The 20,262-nt window shown below is 39.6% G+C and overlaps 1 protein-coding gene across 1 annotated transcript in view; it reads left to right on the top strand.

Annotated features, from left to right (window-relative positions):
* Positions 1-2,528: 2,528 nt before the first annotated feature.
* Positions 2,529-20,262, top strand: part of TSPAN15 (tetraspanin 15) — a 30,613-nt gene continuing 12,879 nt past the window's right edge. The window contains exons 1-4 of the mRNA XM_054984089.1: positions 2,529-2,697; positions 13,882-14,067; positions 16,171-16,245; positions 17,868-17,963. Of these exons, the coding sequence (XP_054840064.1) occupies positions 2,602-2,697; positions 13,882-14,067; positions 16,171-16,245; positions 17,868-17,963 (453 nt within the window). The 5' untranslated portion in view covers positions 2,529-2,601. The remainder of the gene's footprint in view (positions 2,698-13,881; positions 14,068-16,170; positions 16,246-17,867; positions 17,964-20,262) is intronic.

Raw genomic sequence — 20,262 nt, 5'->3', positions numbered from 1 at the left:
TACTGGGAGTTTGCATCCCCCACCCCCAAGCACAATAAAGGAACGGGGAATACCAACCTGCCCCCTCCATCAGTCAGAAAACAACATGCTGCAGTGAGCTTGTTTCTCTTTTCCCTGCCAGAAAGAGCTGTGCTCTAACTGCCAGCTGACCAGGAACTGCAAGATGTAAGAGGAAGTATTTTGTATGGTATCCTTGTAAGCTGGTTTGGCAAACATTTGATCAAAATGCAAGTGGTAATGATTTGAAAAAATTAAAAATGTTCTCCCCACTTGCTTAATAATAACACTTTACATTTTTCGTAGTGTCTTAGGCAAAGTTCTTTCAATAATAGTATGTTCTGTGATATCACTTTACAATTCTTATGATAGCACTGCTGACCATACATTAGCAAGCAGGGTCAGTAGCATGCAACAGAACTGGAACATCTATAGTACACAATGTGTTGATTTTAACAATTTTCAACTTGATTTTGACAGTTTTCAACTTGATTTTAACAGTTTTAAGTTTTCGACTTGATTTTAACAGTTTCAACTTGATTTTGAGAGTTTTCAACTTGACAACTGCTGTGGTTCTAGGTACAAATGTACTACATGTAGTACAATCACTAGTGGACATTACAAAATTGTCCTTGCAATAGTATCTGGCTCATTTACTTGAAGGATCACATATCACAAGCATTATCTAATAGGTGACGGTGACATGTGTGACAATATTCCCTCACAGGAAAAGACATGCCATAGTCACCAGTCATGGGATCCAGTTAATTTAGAATGAAGACAGATGTATCATTTTGACGACATTCAGACTTCACGGTAAACCACCATTAAGCCAGGATGTGCTTATGTGCATGATTCTTTCTTTCCTTCTTTCAGAGAATCCCTTTTACAAACTTAACTCATTATTACCCAAAATGTACAAATGCAGGAGCACAGGTTAACTGAAGATTAAACTCTAGTTTAGAATCCCAATTTGTGGGGGGAAATCTAATTTTATTTAACCCATGCACTCATACATTATGAGTAACTAGAGCTATTTTTAGGATTCTCTGCGCAAAAAGGGAGCCATGCTCACTAGCCTGGCGACAAGCTGAGTTCGTACTCATCCTAGCTTAATGTCAACTTGTTGTGGTGTCTGAATGCATCCTTTGAGTATGATGGAAGTGGTTTTGCTGTCTTGAAAATAAATGCCTTGGAAAATAGTCAGTATGTATTCAAACCATTATCTATCCCACATAACATGTTAGTAAGGCAGCAGCAGGTGCCCATTCTGCATCTGGATTTGAAAACTGGTATGCTGCATTTTCTCTTTAGCTGGTTCTGCCTCAACCCTCTAGGTATCCTCTTGAAACAACTTTATCTGGGAGAGCAGTCAAATTTACTTCACACAGCTAATTTTAAAATAACTGCCATGAAAATGGCGTCCCTGGTAAATTTTGGAAGAACTCAGTTGTTTGGGTAGTTTTTTTCCCATAGGGAGAGGCTGTCATATATAAATGTGCACACATACAATATACTGTTTGCATTACAGTTCTACCATGATTGTAATATAGGCACAAGTAACTTCTTGAAGAGCAGAGCTTTCTGTATATTTTGCTGTGGACATGCTATACGTAATACTTCCTGCATATGTCCAAGTAGCATTAACCATGGCAGCACCTCCTATCTCAACTGCATGAAACAAAACTGGTTGTATTTCACAATAGACGAGAAGTATTACATATTCATTCATTTTTTTAAAAAGTGCAGAGAAATGAAAGCGGCAGAAACAGTTAATTTATCGAAGAACATTTCCGCAAAGGATATTATTTTTGAATCAGTGCGGGCTATTATGGTGTCACCTTACATGACCTAAACCTGAGCTATAAACAAAATGTTTCAATTTTTAGCTAGCAAGGACCTATACTTAACATCAAATATGTATTTGTAAATAATTCACTTTTAAATAATTCAAATGTACAGATGCAGAGCATAATCAATCAGGAGTCCAGCGGCACCTTAAATACGAACGAAATTTACTCCGGCATAAGTTTCGTGATTTACAGCTTATTTATCTGATGCAAGGCATGAAACACCCCAATTCAAGCATCGTTTTAACAAATATGGTATATTAAATATGGCAGTGCCAGTCCCCCCCCCCCGCCCCCAGTTCGGCTCTTGAGCCATGAATTATCACCCAGAAGTTCCCAAGTGAGTTTGCCATCCATTGAACACAGCGGGATTTACTCCCGAGTAAACAGGCACCGGCAAGACTGCCCGGGCTGTTAACCGGCTCAAAGCTACGCGGTTTCTCTCGGGTAGCAGATCTGTTTTGTGCGTTTCGTCAATGAGACCGCTGGGCTCGGCTTCGGCTGGGAGCCGCTAATCCTTCAGCGCGGCCAGAAATGCCGGCAAGGCCGCGCGTCTCCCCATCGCCCTCAGTGACACAGGCCCCGCCTGCCTACTGTGGCGCAGGCACACTGCTCGCCGCTGCGAGTGGAGCCGAGCCGCCGTCGCCGCCTGTGGCCTGGCACGGGTAACCGCAGGTGGCGGGAGGAGCTGGGTCGGGCAAGAGGCGCCGGGGCCGCGGCAGTAGAGCCCAACCGGCGTCGGAGGAGGGGGAGAATGGCGACGGGGGACTCGGAGCAGATTCGCTACTGCGCCCGCTTCTCGTACTTGTGCCTCAAGTTCAGCCTCATCACCTACTCCACCGTGTTTTGGGTGAGCGGGAGAAGGGCCGGGCCCGGCCGGGCAGGCAGCAGCGCTTTCTGCCGCACCCCGGGTGGGCGGGACTGGGGCACGGAGTGCGTGTGCGAACGTGAGGCGGGAAAGGAAGGTGCTGCGGGATGAGGAGGGGGTCAAGCGACCCGCCTTCTTCATCCTCAGTTACTGGGCATATGGCCATGGACTCTCCTCCTGCCCTGGAGCGATGGGTTGTTGAAACGCTTTCGTGGGGATGCTCGGAGGGAGGTGTGTTTGTGCTGCAGGCGGTCCCTGAACAACCTGTCACAAGGTCGGGGGCTTTGGGTCGGCGTGGCGATGGAAGGTGTGAAGTTATTGAAGCGAATTAAAAGGAACGCGCCAGGGATAGGTGGCGGTTGGTGGTTTTATTAGGGCAGGTGTTCCAGGCTTCAAGCTGCCGCTATTGCAAAGGACAGTTAAGGGAAACGAGGAACCCCCCCCCCCAAAAAAAACAAACGGATAATTTAAAATGGGTAATTTTTTTTAAAAAAAAAGACTGCTCTAACGCTTTGCTTAAAACAAAATTAATTTTGATTTACATAAGGGATAAAATACCAGCTCTGGCTTTTGGGGGATCAATAGCTTTCATGGTGCCTGCATAGTGTCTGTGCTTGTGGTAGCTTCCACCTGCCTCTGGTTGCAAAAGCAAATTCCAATAGGTAGTTAAAGCTATAATTTTTTGTCATGTCCAAATGCCTGGCGATATCCTTAACATCATGGTTTGTACAGTTACTGTAATTTGTTTAACTGCGGTTTTGAGGGGAACGTGCTAACCATATATGGCCAGTTTGAATATTCTAGCTTTGGTTAGTTAAAACCAAGAAGTAGAGGAAGGAATCCATGTGTGGGAAGGGAGATGGAAGTCTGTGAGAGGTCTCTTGATTGGCTAGTTGACCACAGTCTACTTTCCTGTTTTTAGAATGTGCTTTCTCTTGTAAACTGAATTCAGATGTACTGCCAGGTGTAATGATGGACTGCTAGTGCATTCTGATAATTGGGATTCTTGCAAAGGATGCCGGACAAGGTAGATTTTGGCCTGATGCAGCAAATGACTTCTAATGTTTGTGGGAAAGAGTACTTAGACTAACACATATTAGTTATACTTTAACTGTTGAAGGTCTTCAATAGGCACTATTGCTTTGTACATTTAAAACATGTTGGCAGAGTCCTGAGATTGTATTAAAATACTAGCTAACACAGTGTTGAAGATAGCGCCACTTGTTTTAAAGGGAGTTTTCCTATTAGTTTCTTTTCAGTAAGAATGGTCAGATTTTTAAAACATTCTTTTAAAATATTCTATTAATGCTCCAAGGAGATCCAAGTGGCAAGTCTTTTTCTGTATTGATTACATTTTTATCTCACCTCTCCTCCAAGGAGCTTAGAGCAATATATATGTTTTTTCCTCACTAGAACTGTAGTAGGCAGAGAGCGTGTCTGGTCCAAGATCACACAGCAAACATTATGGCTAAGCATGGACTTGAACTTGGTTCTCCTTAGTCCCTCTCCAACAAATACTCTGCATTGGTTTGCAGTATAAGTTCCCTCTTCTTTCTCTTATCCTCCTACCTTACAACAATTCCATAAGGTAGATTGGCTGAGAGATGGGGACTGACCTGAGTTCCCAGTGAGCTTCATGGCAGAATGAGGAATCACTGGAAGTTACAGTTTGTCCTTAGGGTGTAGTTTGTCATTGTCACTGAGTAATAATGAACTGGTTTGGCAGTGAGTAAGCTGTACCGGCTGAAATATTAGGTATCAATTGCACTGTAAAAAAAGGTCATGCTTTGTGTTGAAGAGGTCATTGTGTTAGCAGTCAGACTCCCTTCTCATGCTAAGAGGGCAGTTTATGGATGGAATATCATAAACATCCCTTCCTCATATATAGTAAGCCCATGGCACTTCTGGCCCAGAGCAGATGTCAGCTGGCTGGAGCCTGGAAAATAACCAGAGTGTGAGTCAGAGTGGCTGATTGACTGACACCCCTTCACGCCCCAGAGAGAGACACATAACTTAGAACAATGAGACTCCCAGGAAACTACTGACTTACCTTGTCAATGCCCGATCTCACTTTCCCCGCACCCACCTACCCTAATCAGAGCTATTCAGCAAACCTGGTAGCTTTTCCCGTCCAGTGCTAAAAGGGTCATCACACACTTTTTCATCTATAATCTTCCTCAGATAGGAACCATCAAACCTCTCCCAACTTATTGTCCAACCTCTGCTCAACCCAGTATTATTTTGGGGGCGAAAATGTCAGCTTGCCCCAGGGAACATCTTGCCCTGTAACTGGGCTCCCTGGGCACGTGTTCTTTGTGTGTGTCTTGGGATCTGCCATACACCTCCAAATCTGTTTGGGCCTCTGTCATGAAACGCTGGTCGTTTTGCTGCTGTCTTTGTGGAACTCTGTTTTCAAGATGAAATTATCGCCCTCCCTAAACAGCTTTCTCTCCCTTTCCTCCCTGATTTTCTTAATTAGCCTTGTATGTTTGCTGAATGTTTGCCCTTTATTTCTATTTAAATAAAAAAACCTTTTCAGTTGAACATCTGCCTGGCTTATTTGAGAGTTCTCTAAGGGAATAATCCCGATAAATTTAGGTGGAGAATTCCAATTACCCCCCTCTCGCCTGTCTCCTAATTCCCCCAGCTAATTAAGGAGACCTATTTGGGTAACAATTAGGATTGTGAAAAAAACCTTTTTTCAAAACCTTAAGTAACTCAAATAATTCCTGTATTTGTTCAGTAAAGTTATGTTTGCAAGAATAGCTTAACTTCTGTTTAAAATTTAACGATATTTTGTTAGCACGTATAAGCAATACATAAGACTTCAGAATACATTTCGAACCCACACTAGCATGTGTGTGTATAATTTATATCCCACTTTTCTTTCTGATCAAGGACTCAAAGCAGATTTTCATATTGTTTCCCCCTCCTCCACTTAATCTTTACAACAACAATCTTGTGAGGGTACGTTAGGGTGAGACATTGGGATGGGCCCAAGGTTGTGATGGGCCTAAGGCTTCTATGGTTGTGTGGGGAATTCAAATCTGCTTGCCTCAAGTCCTACTCCAACACACTAACCACTACATGATGTCAGCTCTCAGCTGTTGCGGATGTATATTCATCAGTCCTTTCATGTTTACAAAAATCACTGAAGCTTGCACATTGAAACCAAACAGAAACAATTTTGATTTTACTAATGATGCACTAATGACATGCAAATCAAACCACCATAAGAAATCATTGGGGAAATCAATCTACCTTTTTCTGTGTTGGAACAGACAGTATACATTCTGCCTTTATGTACCAACTTCATAGCTTCATGGCCTTCACCTATGGATAACATGAGTCCATGTCAGCTTGTTTGTTTATATACCATCTGAGACAACCATAGAAACACTACAGCAACAATAACACCTTTCTTGCTGCTCTTTATGTGAAGGTTATGTGAAATGTTTCCTTCCATAGATCATGTACACATTGAGACGTACAGTGCAACTGTAATCTTATTTTGGATATATTTGTTGTCCAAGAATGCATCCAAGCTACCCAGTGATTGTTATTGGTATTATTGGAGGTATGCAAGAACACTTTTGTAAAACTTGTATATTGCAAGAATATGCTGTCAAGGATCATTGCTGTAAGAATTGCATTCTTAGTTTGATATGTGGGACAGTAACTGTTGCTAAAACAGTTAGACCCAGCAGATACAATATCTCATTTCTCAATTTCCATAGGAAACTAACAAAATTACCATGTGCAAAACTGTTAACAGCAGTTCAGTACAAAAACATGCCAAATGTTAGAAAAATCATATGGAACATGATTCTTGATGGAAACTTGGATGAGGTGTATTTGGTTGCTCTTGGTAGCTGTCAAAAGGCAGCAGCATCGCTGGAAAACAGAGTGCAGGATTTTGCCCATTCCCTCTGCACATGATAGTCATTTGTAGCAATGGCAGTACTAGAAAGTGGAGCATTGGCTTTCTAAATTTAAAATGGCGGAGAAGAGAACAAGCTTTGAGTCCTCGTTGGGGGCAAAGGCAGCAAGGTATAAATGAAGTAAGGTAAGTAAGTAAGTAAGTAAGTAAGTAAGGCCTCCTACAGTGTGGTCTCTGGGGTTTTTTTTTGTGAACAACACGTATTTGAGTTTTAATACTGGAATAAAGTTATTCTAGCAATAATGCCTTTCTCTTGGTTAGCCCCTATAACGGTATACTTCTTACAAGCTATTTTTCTACATTTAGAACACATTTTAACTGATTTAAAAGTTCCCTCATAATTTTTCTGTAGGCAGTCACTGAGGAGGTTGTTTATAATGGTTTTGGCAAGCTAGTTATTTAAATATAGAACCCCCATAGGATTACAGTTTTTTAAAAGATCCTTAGGTCATTGGTATGACTGTTACTAAGTGTAGGAACTTTGCATGGAGTGCATGAAAAATACATCTGTTAAATCAAATGAAGTTGATTCTACGGAAGAAAGATTTGTATAATATTTGGTAATGTGAACTTATGATTTGAAAAAGCAGAACCATGACATTTGTATTACATGTATTGACAGCTTATTGCTCAAGTATTTTCTTGTTCTTCCTGGTCTCTTCTTGGGAAGTCAAATATTTATCAACTAAGATGCAATGGTTGCTCTCTCATCATTCCTTAGAAGGGTTTGCTCATTCACTGAAGGGCTATAATTCACTATGTTCCCTTCCTTACTGGGGTTGTGATGGGTCACTTAGCTAACTGACAGAGCAATCCTAAGAGTTACTCCAGACTAAACCCATTGATTTCAATGCACTTAGACTGGAGTAATTCTTCTTAGGATTGCACTGTAAGTTTCTTCTGCTAAAAAGAGTCTTGCAGAAATTTTTTTTCACAGGGAGAATGTGGGTTGCCTAGCATTCATTACTTATCTAATTGCATGTTAAATTAATTCAGTCTTTAAATCATTGGCTGCCATGGGCCAAGTGCTGAGGGGCGGGGATCAGCTATCCGACCAGGGGCCCGCACCGGATGTGCCTGGGCGGAGTCACCTGGCCCCTGGACACTCCCCGCCCCTCCACAAAACCGGCCGCCATGCCGCTTCTCCGCTCACTTCCCCCTGCATCGCCTGCAACTCAGGCCCCCAGATGAGTCTGGGAGCCGTTATTTATAGGTACAGCATAGGTACTGGTCCTATGATAGTCAGCTTTGGGCCATTCAGAAATGCTGAAGTCAAGGAAAACTCACTAGGCTCTTCTTTAGTTAACCACAGAAATATCTTAAAGAAGCAGTATGACTGCTTACTAAGAAAATTCTAGAAATGGAGTCACCTGCAACATCTGTTAGTTTCAGAGTTTAATTGTCACTTACTTTGGAATTAGGAGCCATCTTGCTTTCCCCTAGTGCTGTTGTAGGGCTGGGTTTAGCTGAGGCAGTGTGGCTGAAGGTCTTTATACTGAGTGTGGGATTCAGGATTACTTCCTATTGCTGCAGAATTATTGGGATAGATGCAAATATGGGTCTTTAAAGAAACTTTGAAACTATCAGAGGGAATTTTGTGCTGCAGTTCAGTACACTGAGGTACTGAATCTTGATTTAAACCTGGGAATAAAAAAGAATGTATAACAGCATCTAACATTTAATTAGACTCCAGACCTTCAGTTCTTGCAATCCAGCTGAATAAATTGAGTATTACTGACAATGAAGGGATCTGGAATACACCAGTGCATGGAGGAAAAGTTAGGAAAGGTGGCTGTATACAACATTGCTGCAGACAGAACTTAATCACATGTTGCCTTTCCATCTGCTTGCCATCGTTTTCTTGTGCCAGGAAATCTGAACATACAGTACTATTCCATAAATATGTTGGTAAGCAGAATTTAGTGAATTCTAAGGGCATATGGTCAAGCTAGCAGATATATTTTTCTTCCCATCACATCTGTCCAGTGCTTTCGCAGACAAACGAAAAATTCCATCATCTTGCCTTCTGCTTCTTAACAGACAGCCTATTACTAGTGAATTTGTGTTAAAGTGCTTATAAATTACTGATAAATAATCTGCAATAAAATCAAACATTTCATTGTTCTGTATATTAACTACAAAAACACTATAGGATATTTCCAATCTGTTACTATATTTCTTTCTGAAATGGGAGGAGAAACGTTATCATTCTACTGTATTCAAAGTGCAGAAGATCTCTTAGGTCCCTTTCATATGGCTGGTTTTGCTTCTGTAGGCAAACGGCTTTTTAAAAAAGTTTTTTGCACATTCTAAGGATAAAATATTATCCTCCCATGGTTAGTGAGCTTTATTTGGGGTTTTCCAAAACCTGTTTTGACCTCCTTTTGTTGTTGTTGTTGTTGCACTTCATTCTTTAGGTGTGTGAAACCAGCAGGTTTAAAGAGCCCATATAAAAGGGACTTAAGAATGATTTTGGCTAATCTGGGGTATTTTTTGTCTCAAGTTTAGCTAGACATGCTTGGGTCTTCAGAAGATGTCATAGAAGATTCTTCTCTGATAGCATATAATGTGCATTTTCTTCAGCCTGTTCAGGCTTCGGCCTCTAAACTCTGAGGTAAAATATCACTGAGGGTTAGTGTTATCCTTCTTCTGATTCCATATGTGTTAATGCTGCTTCTGTTACATGCATTCGCTTTCTGGTTCTGCTGAAAAAGGAAAACAATGTTTTCTTTGCATGAGGGACTCAATCTAAAGTCATACTTTTTAAAGAAATAAGTGATCTTAAAGGGAAAGGCCCCTCCCAACTAATAGGCTTTTGTCTTGCCTAGGAAACAAGTACTGGGACATGTGTGCGCGCGTGCTTGTGCTCCTTGATCAGTTTAAAATAAACTGCATACTCTGAAAATCCGACTTTTCTTCCTCTAAGGAATTTTTATTGAGGTGAAAATGACCTTTTAAAAATTATATTTATTTTAAATGTTTATTGCCTCAAAGTATCTCGAGGAATAACATTTCCCCATACGTTTTTGGAATTGCCTTTTTTTTTAAAGGATCCCCCACTCATTTCCAATTCAGAGAGGTTTATTTCAGAGAGGTTCTGAAGCAGCTTTGCTTTGAAAGAAGTGGCAGCTGTAACAGTTTGTCTGGAGGACTGGCTCTTTTGTCACATAAGGACATATTCTTGTGTCTCAAGCACGCTATCATAAATGGAAAACAGAATTGCCTCTTCTCTTTACCTGATTCAGGAGCAGGCCTTTGGAAACTTCCCTATATGGGAATTACTCTATGATTTTTCCTGATTTTTTGAGTCAAAGTATATATTGTTAACAGGAAAAGGGGGCATCTGAAATTCCTGCACCAAGAGAGGGTGGGGGATCTCTCCCAGGTTGTTTGAGAGGCCTTGGTCTCTTTGGAGACAAGATTAGAGCATACATACTCTTTCTATTTCACCTCCTTTCAAATGCCTTAACTTCAGGACAAACAGTCACTTTATTTAATGTTAAAAAGCAGTTGGGCTGAACCCTTCTCAGACTTCCCCATTCTGGAGAACTGATTTATATTAGGAAAATGGTATAAGTGGGGAAACAGGTAGTACTCCCTGCCTCCTCAGTACTAAGAGGGGGGCGCCCTGCTTTTAAACATTTGAGTAGATACCACAAGATTAGATTATAACATGTAGTTTGATCCATCATTTGTAAATGTTTTTCTTGAGGCCTCGAATGGTGATGTCAGCACAGAGTGCATCTTTGAAGACTGAAGTCTAGCAGCTGTTCAGCTTCAGTTACATTCAGTATCTTCACAAGGTTAAGCTCTTTTTTCAACCGTGGTTCTCGAAAGCTTATGCTACAGTAAAGTTGGTTAGTCTTAAAGGTGCTACTGGACTCTTTACTATTTTGCTACTACAGACTAACACGGCTAACTCCTCTGGCTCTTTTTTCAGAATGTGAATATAGTATTTATCCCTCTCTCTTACTTTTATGCAGTATAAAATGTACTAGTTTTGTTCAGGACAGGCAATTTTTAATTTTATTTTTTAAAATATATTTTCTGCAACAGGAAGTTTCTCAGTTGAAGCTTAGTTGGGACAGTGTTTGAAAAGCTTCTCCACTTCCCTGAAACTTACCTTTTCATCTTCCCTCTTGAGTAAATACCTGAGTCAACCTCTCTTTTTCTTGCACTAAGCCTTACATTTTATTAGATTGCATTACTAATTAACTTGCCAGAGATTAGTCTGACAAGTACTACTTGTGTTTGAGCTAAGATACCATGAAGTAATTGAAAAGGAACTGAAGTGGCTGTTACTGTCTCCCCTCATTTTCAGTGCTTCTAGTGAAACTCCAGCTAAGGACTGAAAAGGGATAATTCCAGTGAGCATTTGCTTGCAGAGGATTCTGTTAGAATGTAGAAGCATGCTTGTTTCTTTGCTTGTGAAAAAAAGACAAAATAAATTTGCAGAGTATAAACTCTCAAACATATACACACAAACACCCATATCTGTTCTCCTTTGGCGGGTAAGTCAGATCAGGCTCATGGTGTGAGAGGAAGGGGATTTTAAGCCCTTCCCCTACACCATTATATTAATCAAGAATGGCCCCAGAGGATTACTTACCATGTTGTGAAAACACACCTACTAGTATCATCTCTTTTATTATTTAGGCAGCACATAAAACCATTTAATTAACCTTGGCTCTTAGTAAAGTAGGATGTCCATTTTGCTGCCATTATATTGGTTCATTTTATATTGTCTGAGAGCCAAGCTACAAGTGATGCCTTACACAATAGGTAAGGCTTAACTTGCTAATAATCTCTCTTTACAAAATAGTAACACTAACTTTTACATTTCTGATTGCGTTATACTTATAATTTCCCAGTTTGGTGTAGTGGTTAAGAGCAGCAGGACTCTAATCTGGAGAACTGGGTGTGATTCCCCACTCCTCTGCTTGAAGCCAGCTCAGTGATTTTGGGTCAGTCTCAGCTCTCTCAGCCCCACTCAACTCACAGGGTGATTGACATGAGGTTAATGACACACTTTACTTTGTAAACTGCTCTGAGTGAGCATTAAGTTGTCCTGAAGGGTGGTATATAAATCCAATGTTGTTGTTATAATCCAGAGTATATTTTCTGGAGAGTAGAGAAAATAACACCAAATAACGTAAGTCTTTGAATAATATCAGGCTTATTTCAAGTAGACCTGGTTTGGATTGGCTCCCTAAATAGGGTTGCCAGTAGGATTGGAAAAAATGTTCTGGCCTTTTAGTAAAGGCTTAAGGTGTAGAAATCAACAGGTGAAGCTTTTCATGACGTGGTGGTAACTAAAAACTAAACATCCAATTAAACCTCTTTTAAAGGAACAGGACATTTTTCTCCAAGCCTGTTGACAACCCTATACCTGTTTTCTATGGTAAGCAGTCAACTGGGTAATTATCAGTGCAATCTTAATCAGAGTTACTCCAGCCATGTGGCCATTTTCTCCGAGGGCAACCCACTGAGTTCCACCACCTCTTTTCCCAGAAAAAAAGCCCTGCTCCAGTCTAACCTCATTGATTTCAATGGGTTTAAACTGAAGTATCTCTGTTTGCACTGTATGCCTTTCTTGTACAGGGTTTAAAAAAGCAGGGTTTGAGTCTTGTGGCACCTTAGAGACCAAGATTTTCAAACACTAAAGACGGGAGCTCCGACTCTTGAAAACTTACACCCTGAAAATCTTGTTGGTCTCTAAAGGTGCCACTGGACTCAAATCCTGCTGTTCTACTGAAGACCAACATGGCTATCCACCTAAAACTGTTTAAAAAGTATAAATGAAGTAAATAAATAAATATAAGGCAGTTTGGAGCAACATTGCCAGTATATCTCCTAATGTCCTGTCCTTTGTATATATCTGCTGACCTAGTAATTTTAGCTAGGTAAATATACTAAACTTGTCTCCTTATCATGTATCAAAGTACAGTGAGAACTGAATCTAGCATCATAGCCAGCTTTGAATAAAAAAGAAGCCAGAAAAAACATTCATAATTGCATTTCATAAGTACTTCATGTACTGGTGTAAATACACGTTATTAACGGATTTTGTAAATGCATTCCCAGCAGTTGAGGAGATACAGGTTTGTATATGTTTAAGAATAAAAGTTGTATTTTTAAAGTATGGTACCTTTGAGCTCCAATATCCTCACATTTTCCCAGAATATAAGAACAAAAAAGAGATATTGCTCAACAGATCTACATTTTTAAATACGCTGTCTCTTAAACTGATTATTGTAGACTGAAGTGATGACATAGCAACAATAAAAAAATTCTCTCTGTCAAAAGTTTTCAGTATGTCAAAAGAAAATTTAACTTACTGAAAATAAGAATGTTTAAAACTCTGTTTCTTGATATGAACATTTCTCTTTTTTTAGAACTTAAGACATTCTGTAAGAGATCAGACCATTGTATATAGCTAGCAATGTGCCTGTGTTCTTGTCTGTTCACGAACTGGGGTGGTATTAATATCTAGAGGTCAAAAATAACCTTGCTATTCATGCATAGTTAAGACACTTGAGCCTCAGTAAGTAGCAGGTTGCAGGAACACATGTTGGAGGGGAAGTTCATTAGCCCAACAAACACATAGTGAGCCAATTGTCTATCACCACCCTCTGTCATCTTTGTGCCAGAAATGAGTAGGCCCACTCTGAAGTAATTGCATCCAGCCTGACTGGCTTTTACTGGCTAGGATGGACATAGATCCAGCTTATAAGTGGAAGGTCTCAGGCCCCTAAATCCCATCTTCAAGACCAACTGAAAGGATTTGTATCAATACAACCTGCTAATTCTGAACCTGGTCTTGTATTTGAAATACATGACTTCAGACTGCACCAGAGTGTTGGCGCAAAGCTCTTCTTTGGGGGAGAAGGATTCTGTTTGTGTCTTAGTCGATGCTCGCTTTCTCCATTGGTTTCTCAGTTATGTGTGTAGCCAGATGGAGATGTGACAGGCAGATTGCTGGCACTTATTTTTGGTCCGCAAAATAAAACATAAAATGTGGGATATATGCTGCCTGTGAGCTGTTGGTTGGCTATATCTGGAAGAAAAAATGTCCTTTCCATTTAATAGAGGCTCAATGGGATGTTTTTAGCAGAGCTACTACGTGAAGAGCTTTGAACAATGAAAGTGCTTCATAGATGCTAAATGTTATAAATTACTCTTGTTAGAAAAAGACAGTAATGCACACACTCTTTTTTCTATTACAGTTGCTAGGAGGATTTGTCCTAGCTGTTGGTATTTATGCAGAAGTTGAAAGACAGAAGTACAAGACCCTCGAAAGTGCCTTTTTAGCTCCAGCAATTATTCTAATTCTCCTGGGCATTATAATGTTCCTTGTTTCCTTTGTGGGTGTATTGGCTTCTTTAAGGGACAACTTATGCCTTCTCCAAGCAGTAAGTACAGCTATATGTTTAATTCCATCTATAACTTGAACAATGCTTATAAGATTATTTTAAGTTCTCCATTCTGTAAACAGATTAAAGATAGTTCAGCCTGTACCTTTCTCCTTCAGTAGATACAAGTGGGGATATTATTTAATAGTCTGAATAGGGAATGCCCCTCATTTCATTGGGAGCACAATTAGGTTATTACTGAATAATGTCACTTCCTCTGTGTTAGGGCATATCTTGGTTCCTTAACCTTAGGGTGCTTTAGAGGATTCAGACAGCAATAACTAGTTAGTGAGATTTGACATTGGTACAAATCTTGGGGTCATGGATAACAGACTCTACTTTCTTCACACCTAGATGAATCTATAATCTGAAGTAAAACTGGCTTAAGTGTAGGGACACCTTTCTTATTTCCCTCAGGTAGTTTTCCTACTATTTCCCTCAGGTAGTTTTCCTACTATTCAAACAATCTCTGTAGTATAAAAAGAGTATTGTTCTTCAAGTGTTTAATAAGGTTTCTGGCTTTGAGTAGCTCTGGTACAAATAAAGAAAATAGTTAAAGAAAAGCAAGATTTGTGTTACAAAAATCATAATGTAAATTCAGGCACATAAAAAGGCAACACATTTAATATTTAACTTGCATGCTTACATAGCTCATGTGAAATGTCAGAGTCAGGATAACAATTCCTGTCACGATAGTCCATTGATTTATTTCCTTCATGTTAGGAAAGCAAAACCAGGACAAAGCCGATCAAGATCTCGCATAATACGTGTGCCAGAATCTTTTGTGCCTACATGGGAAAACTGATAATAATACTTGATTAAAAAGCCTATTTCCTCCTTAATGAAAGGAGCTCTTTGATTCTAGAGTAATGTTACACTCTAATTTGGGACAGAACGAATCAGCATTCTGTTTGACATTTTCAAGTTAACAGTAAAACAGTCAATAGGCAGAGCCAGGTATGGAAGGAGCAGTGAACAGTTGAGGAATTTACTTATGCAGCCCAGTTTCAAATGACATTGACCCAATATTTTGAAAGAAGTCTAGTTTTAGAATCAGAGGGGAAACTAGAATGGTGTTAATTGCCTCAGAATACATTGTGGCCTGATGGTGGTTTGGCCAGTTGAAATATCCATTTGTACAATTGTGATGACTCAAATGCCAGTGTATTACAAATTTTTCTATTCCCCCAGTTTATGTACACAATATATATTTGCATAACACTTTTTTCACTTGTAATTATATTTGAACTTGTGTGTTAAACATCATCTTCTTTGTTAGAAAATCAACCCAAGTATTGACATCTTTTATATTTTATAATGTAAATTTGCATATATCTTTAACTGTGTAATCCTAAGTAGGTAACCCTTCTAAGAGTCTCTCTACACAAGACACTCAAGTGAAAGATCTTACACTTGTTCTCCCATTGTGGATATACATGCCTACTAGGGAGACAGAGTACTCTTGAATATAAGTCAACACAGAAAATAAGTCACTTGTGCTTCCTTGTGTAATATATCTTGTGCAGAGAGACTCTTTGTCCATTGAAGTCAGTGAGCTTATAGAAGGATGTAACTCTGCTTAGGACTGCATTGCAAAATACTTTAAGGATAAACAATTATTGAATTATTTGTTCTAATAGCATAAAAATATCCTAGCATGGGAATTCCTTGATATACTGTAAGATTGTTCTTAATAATCTCTGTCTCTCTCTCTCCCCCAAATGTTCCGTTATCCAAATTTGGCTTACTTTGAATGAATGGTGTTGCTGTGTCAGGAAGAGTCTGTTGCTTTTAGGGTCTTTAAAGACATCATTTCGTTGCCAAGAAATCAAAATCCAACAAATAAGCTCTATCTCATCAGGAAACGTGAAAACATAATGTTCTGCGGCTATTTTGTAGATGTTCATTAACATGCTGTTCCAAGAGCTATGCTATTAGGGTGAAGGGGGAGTGGAAGAGAATGAGAGAGAGGATAAATACAACGTTTGTTGTACATATTATAAGTCATGTTCATTTCAGTTTCATGCAAAAAATAAGAATTTTATATGTTGTTACTAGAATAATTTAATTTTTTAAAGAACTGTTTGTGAACCTGTTTTGCAGTTCATGTACATCTTGGGCATTTGTTTGCTGATTGAATTAATTGGTGGAGTTATGGCATTACTCTTCAGAAATCAGGTAAGAAAATTAAAATGTTAAAAAGAGCATTTAAATTAAAAGTATACTCCATTTAGAATGAAAACAAAACCAACAACAAGAACAACAGCGTGCTTATATAATGTCCTTCTGGACAGATTAGAGCCATACTCAGAGCAGTGAACAAAGTCAATGTTATTATTATCCTCACAATATGGCTGGGGAGCTGAGGCTTGCCCAAGGCCACCTGCTGAACTCATGGCAGTAGTGGGAGTCAAACCAGCAGACTGCTGGCTTGGAGCCCAGCCGCTTAACCACTACACTATAGTATAGGGGTCATGACCTATCTATTTGAAAATCATTAGTGAAACTAAAGTAAGATTCATTATGGTGAAGTTACAGGTCATGCCACTGGCAAGAATTAAATGTAATAAGGACTACATTAACTCTGCTTTTTAAAAAATGTACTTGGGAAATTTGTATTCTGTGCCAGAAAAGCTGATTTTTTCAAAATTATATGTGAAGCAAATTTGCATATTTTGTAATTTTGTGTAACTTATTTTCGCAGCTATTACTGTTTTGCAGAGCTATGTTGGGTGGTGAAGCCCAGCTCCTACCCACAAAAACCTTATTCAGCCATTAGCTTCTGAGTATTCAGCAGACATTGCCTACATGCATACTGTAGCCATTAAGACTGGAAACACTATTTTTTTTTGAAGTAGTGAAAGTTGATTCTCTAAAATAGAGATGGGCATGAACTGCAAGACGAACTAAAGTTCCTCATGAACTGAGCTGGTTTGTACTTTGCGAACCAGCAATTCGTAGAAGCCCATTTTCAATGAACTTCCATGAACTGGTCTGCCAGTTCGTTTGGTTCGTGAAAAAGCCCAATACCCCTTTCCGTGCCACTGCGAAGCGGCAAGGAAGGGGGCCTCAGCTGCTTGGTGGACCGCCCCCCTCCGATACTTCCCCCCATTATTCCCCATAGGGAATAATGGGTGGAAGAGAGCTTTGACTCTCGAAAGCACATACCCTGGAAATCCAGTTGGTCTTTAGGATGCTACTGCATCTGAATCTTGCTCTTCTACTGCACACTATCATGGCTACCTACCTGAAACTATCTGGATATATTTGGGATTCTCTAACCAGATTAGATAATCTAACCCAGATTTCAGGGATACTGGATACTGGATTTTTTAGTATCCCTGAAACCCAGATCTAGATCCTCTTTTTTTTTTTTGGTGCACACTCAAACTTCTGAGGCTTGTAAAACAACATTCTTGGAGCTTGCATGTGACTAATCAAAGTGGTGAACCCAGAGACAACTCGTAAACAACGTTTTTCTGTATTTTATTCATCAGAGAAGAAGCAGGATGGTGACCTGAGGTCACTGGGTGGAGAGATTTCCTTTTCAGCAAAGGCAAGGACAACTGTGAAGTCATATTACTTCCTGTCAGAGGCTTGCTATTCAGCAGGTTCCATGCTGCCTGGGGGAAGGGGGGTTAAAATTTGGTTTCCAATCTGGAAAGACTAAGACCACTAAACTGAAGGATTACTCATTTAGTCCTAGTTACTTTGTTAATCCATATTGTAGTCATAGTTATTATAGGAATGTCTACTCATTTGCTTTTTTATACTGTGTGCGCGATTGACTTCTCTTTTAGACAATTGACTTTTTAAATGAAAACATTGGAAAAGGAATTGAGAATTACTACGATGACTTGGACTTCAAAAACATAATGGATTTTGTTCAAAAGCAGGTTTGTTTTTCATGTCAATTTTTAAAAAAATAGCTAGACGTCAATTAATCCTCTCTACTGTAATTGGTCTTTCTTCCTACCGGCATGTGTATAGGTTCCTCAATCTGAATTGGTGCATTGGATTCTGTTAGTGGAATAATAGAATTGTAGGGTTGAAAGCTATCTTGAGGTAATTCTTGTAATGCATTAAGGCAAGATTCTTCACACTCAAACACCTCAATAATTTAGCACAGTTATGATGTGTAAATCAAAATATATTTATATACGTATTAAATCTAGTTTCTCCTGTCCCTTAGCAGTTTAATATACAGGCCACTCAAGATAAAACAGGACATGTCTAGTTTCATTTTTTCTAAGAAGAATGAAGTTTCTAGTTCTTTATGAATGTAAGAACTTTTAACAAATAAGATGTAGAACCATTAGAAGTTGGAATTTTTTAATCTCCTACTTCCAGCCTGTTTTTTAAGGCTTTTGCAGCTACATTGCGTCATGCTAAGTGTTTAGTTTATTATCCACAAGTCCCAGTGAATGCAGGGGGTTTTTCATCTCAGTAAACACATGTGGAATAAGGTAACTCAAGATGGGTAGCCGTGTTAGTCTGTCTGTAGCACTAAAAAACAGGAAGTGTCTAGTTGTATCTGGATCTGATGAAGTGGTGGCTCACAAAAGCTCATACTCTACCACAGGTTTTGTTAGTCTTGTAGGTGCCACCGGACTTTTGCTCTTTTCTACTGATGTACAATAAAGGTTTGTGCTGTTCCACACTGACTTGCCTTTTTACACAGTCTTTCCTGCCTGGGTAGATAGGGTTAGTTTTGATACCAACGCCATGGAAGATTACAAATGCCACATGATATGCTATGTGCCTGAGTGACTGTGTTGTTAGTGGAATACTATGCAAATTGAGAGATGTGGGTTCTCGTCCTGCTTCTTCCTTCTATTTTTCTGCTTGTTGTTGACCAGCAAGTGACTTTGCCTCATTCCAGGGCTTTTTTTTCTGGGAAAAGAGGTGGTGGAACTCAGTGGGTTGCCCTGGGAGAAAATGGTCACATGGCTGGTGGCCCCACCCCCTGATCTCCAGACAGAGGGGAGTTTAGATTGCCCCCCCTCTGTCTGGAGATCAGGGGGCGGGGCCACCAGCCATGTGACCATTTTCAAGAGGTTCCGGAACTCCGTTCCACTGCGTTCCAGCTGAAAAAAAGCCCTGCCTTATTCCTACCCTTTATTTGGTGGATTACAGCTGCCTCGTTGCTGTTTCTAACATGATGACTTTCTCGTAAGTCAGCTATTAGGGATATGACAGGAACGCCTCATCTGCATATGCTGCTTTGTGTTCTCTTGCTGCTGCCCAGTGTCTGAATTGTCTTTATCTTGCAAGAAATTGCATCTCAGAGCATTATTCTGCCCCAGCTCCTGAACTCTTTTTGAAAGAGGCCAAAACCTTTCAGTGGTGAATTTCCTCTGCCAAGTGAACTATGAAAGCAATGGTAGCTTCCTTCCCTGTGTATCCACCGCTCAAAAGGGAATGTGTTTGGAGGAGAGGATTCGAACCCCCACCTGTATCCCACAATCCTCCAGGGCTAAGAAATGAGCTGCCTGCTAGTTTAGTATCTATTCGCTGCTGGTGGTTTTTCTCAGAACCTCAAACTTCCTTCCTGCTGCAGAATTCCCCATTTCAATTTCTTCCTTGGAAGAGGGGGTTTAATTTGCAACAGTGACCTTTTGCTGATTAGTGTTTCCTAAAACCCTGTTCTATGACATATTACAGAAGTTTAAAGTATTTGTTTCATAGACATCAAAGGAGCGTCAAATAGTGACATCACTTGCCTATAAATTTTTCAGTCAGCAAGGAATTTGTTGAAACTTGAAATCCTTGATGAAAGCAATATGTCATTATAACATGAACATTGCTTTGAACCACAGCTGAATTTTTCTTAAATGGCTCATGTGGGCATATTTGCTGGTCTATTTTTGCCTTCAGGTTAGATGAAATGGAAAAATTACATATATAAAGCGAGCATATGCACATGTGTGAATGAAAACTCCTTGTGTTCTACTATCTTTTCTGACAGCAAATATTTATTTATCAAAGAAAATGGCATATATAATTGTATGCAATAAAAATGCATATGTTTGTATGATTGGACAGAATCAGAAAATGTATTCCAGTGATAAGTAAATGAAATCCATTTGTTTACAGATATTTGACCAAGATTGTTCTGTTTTTGTTTGATAAGAATTTGGCTTAGTGGAACCCCAGTAAAAAACCTTTTATACCAAACTATTTTTGATGGTGGAT

Source organism: Eublepharis macularius, chromosome 6 (assembly GCF_028583425.1).
Source record: "Eublepharis macularius isolate TG4126 chromosome 6, MPM_Emac_v1.0, whole genome shotgun sequence".
Lineage (NCBI taxonomy): Eukaryota > Metazoa > Chordata > Lepidosauria > Squamata > Eublepharidae > Eublepharis > Eublepharis macularius.
Note: the sequence above shows the minus strand (reverse complement) of the source record. Positions and strands in the feature narration are given on the sequence as shown.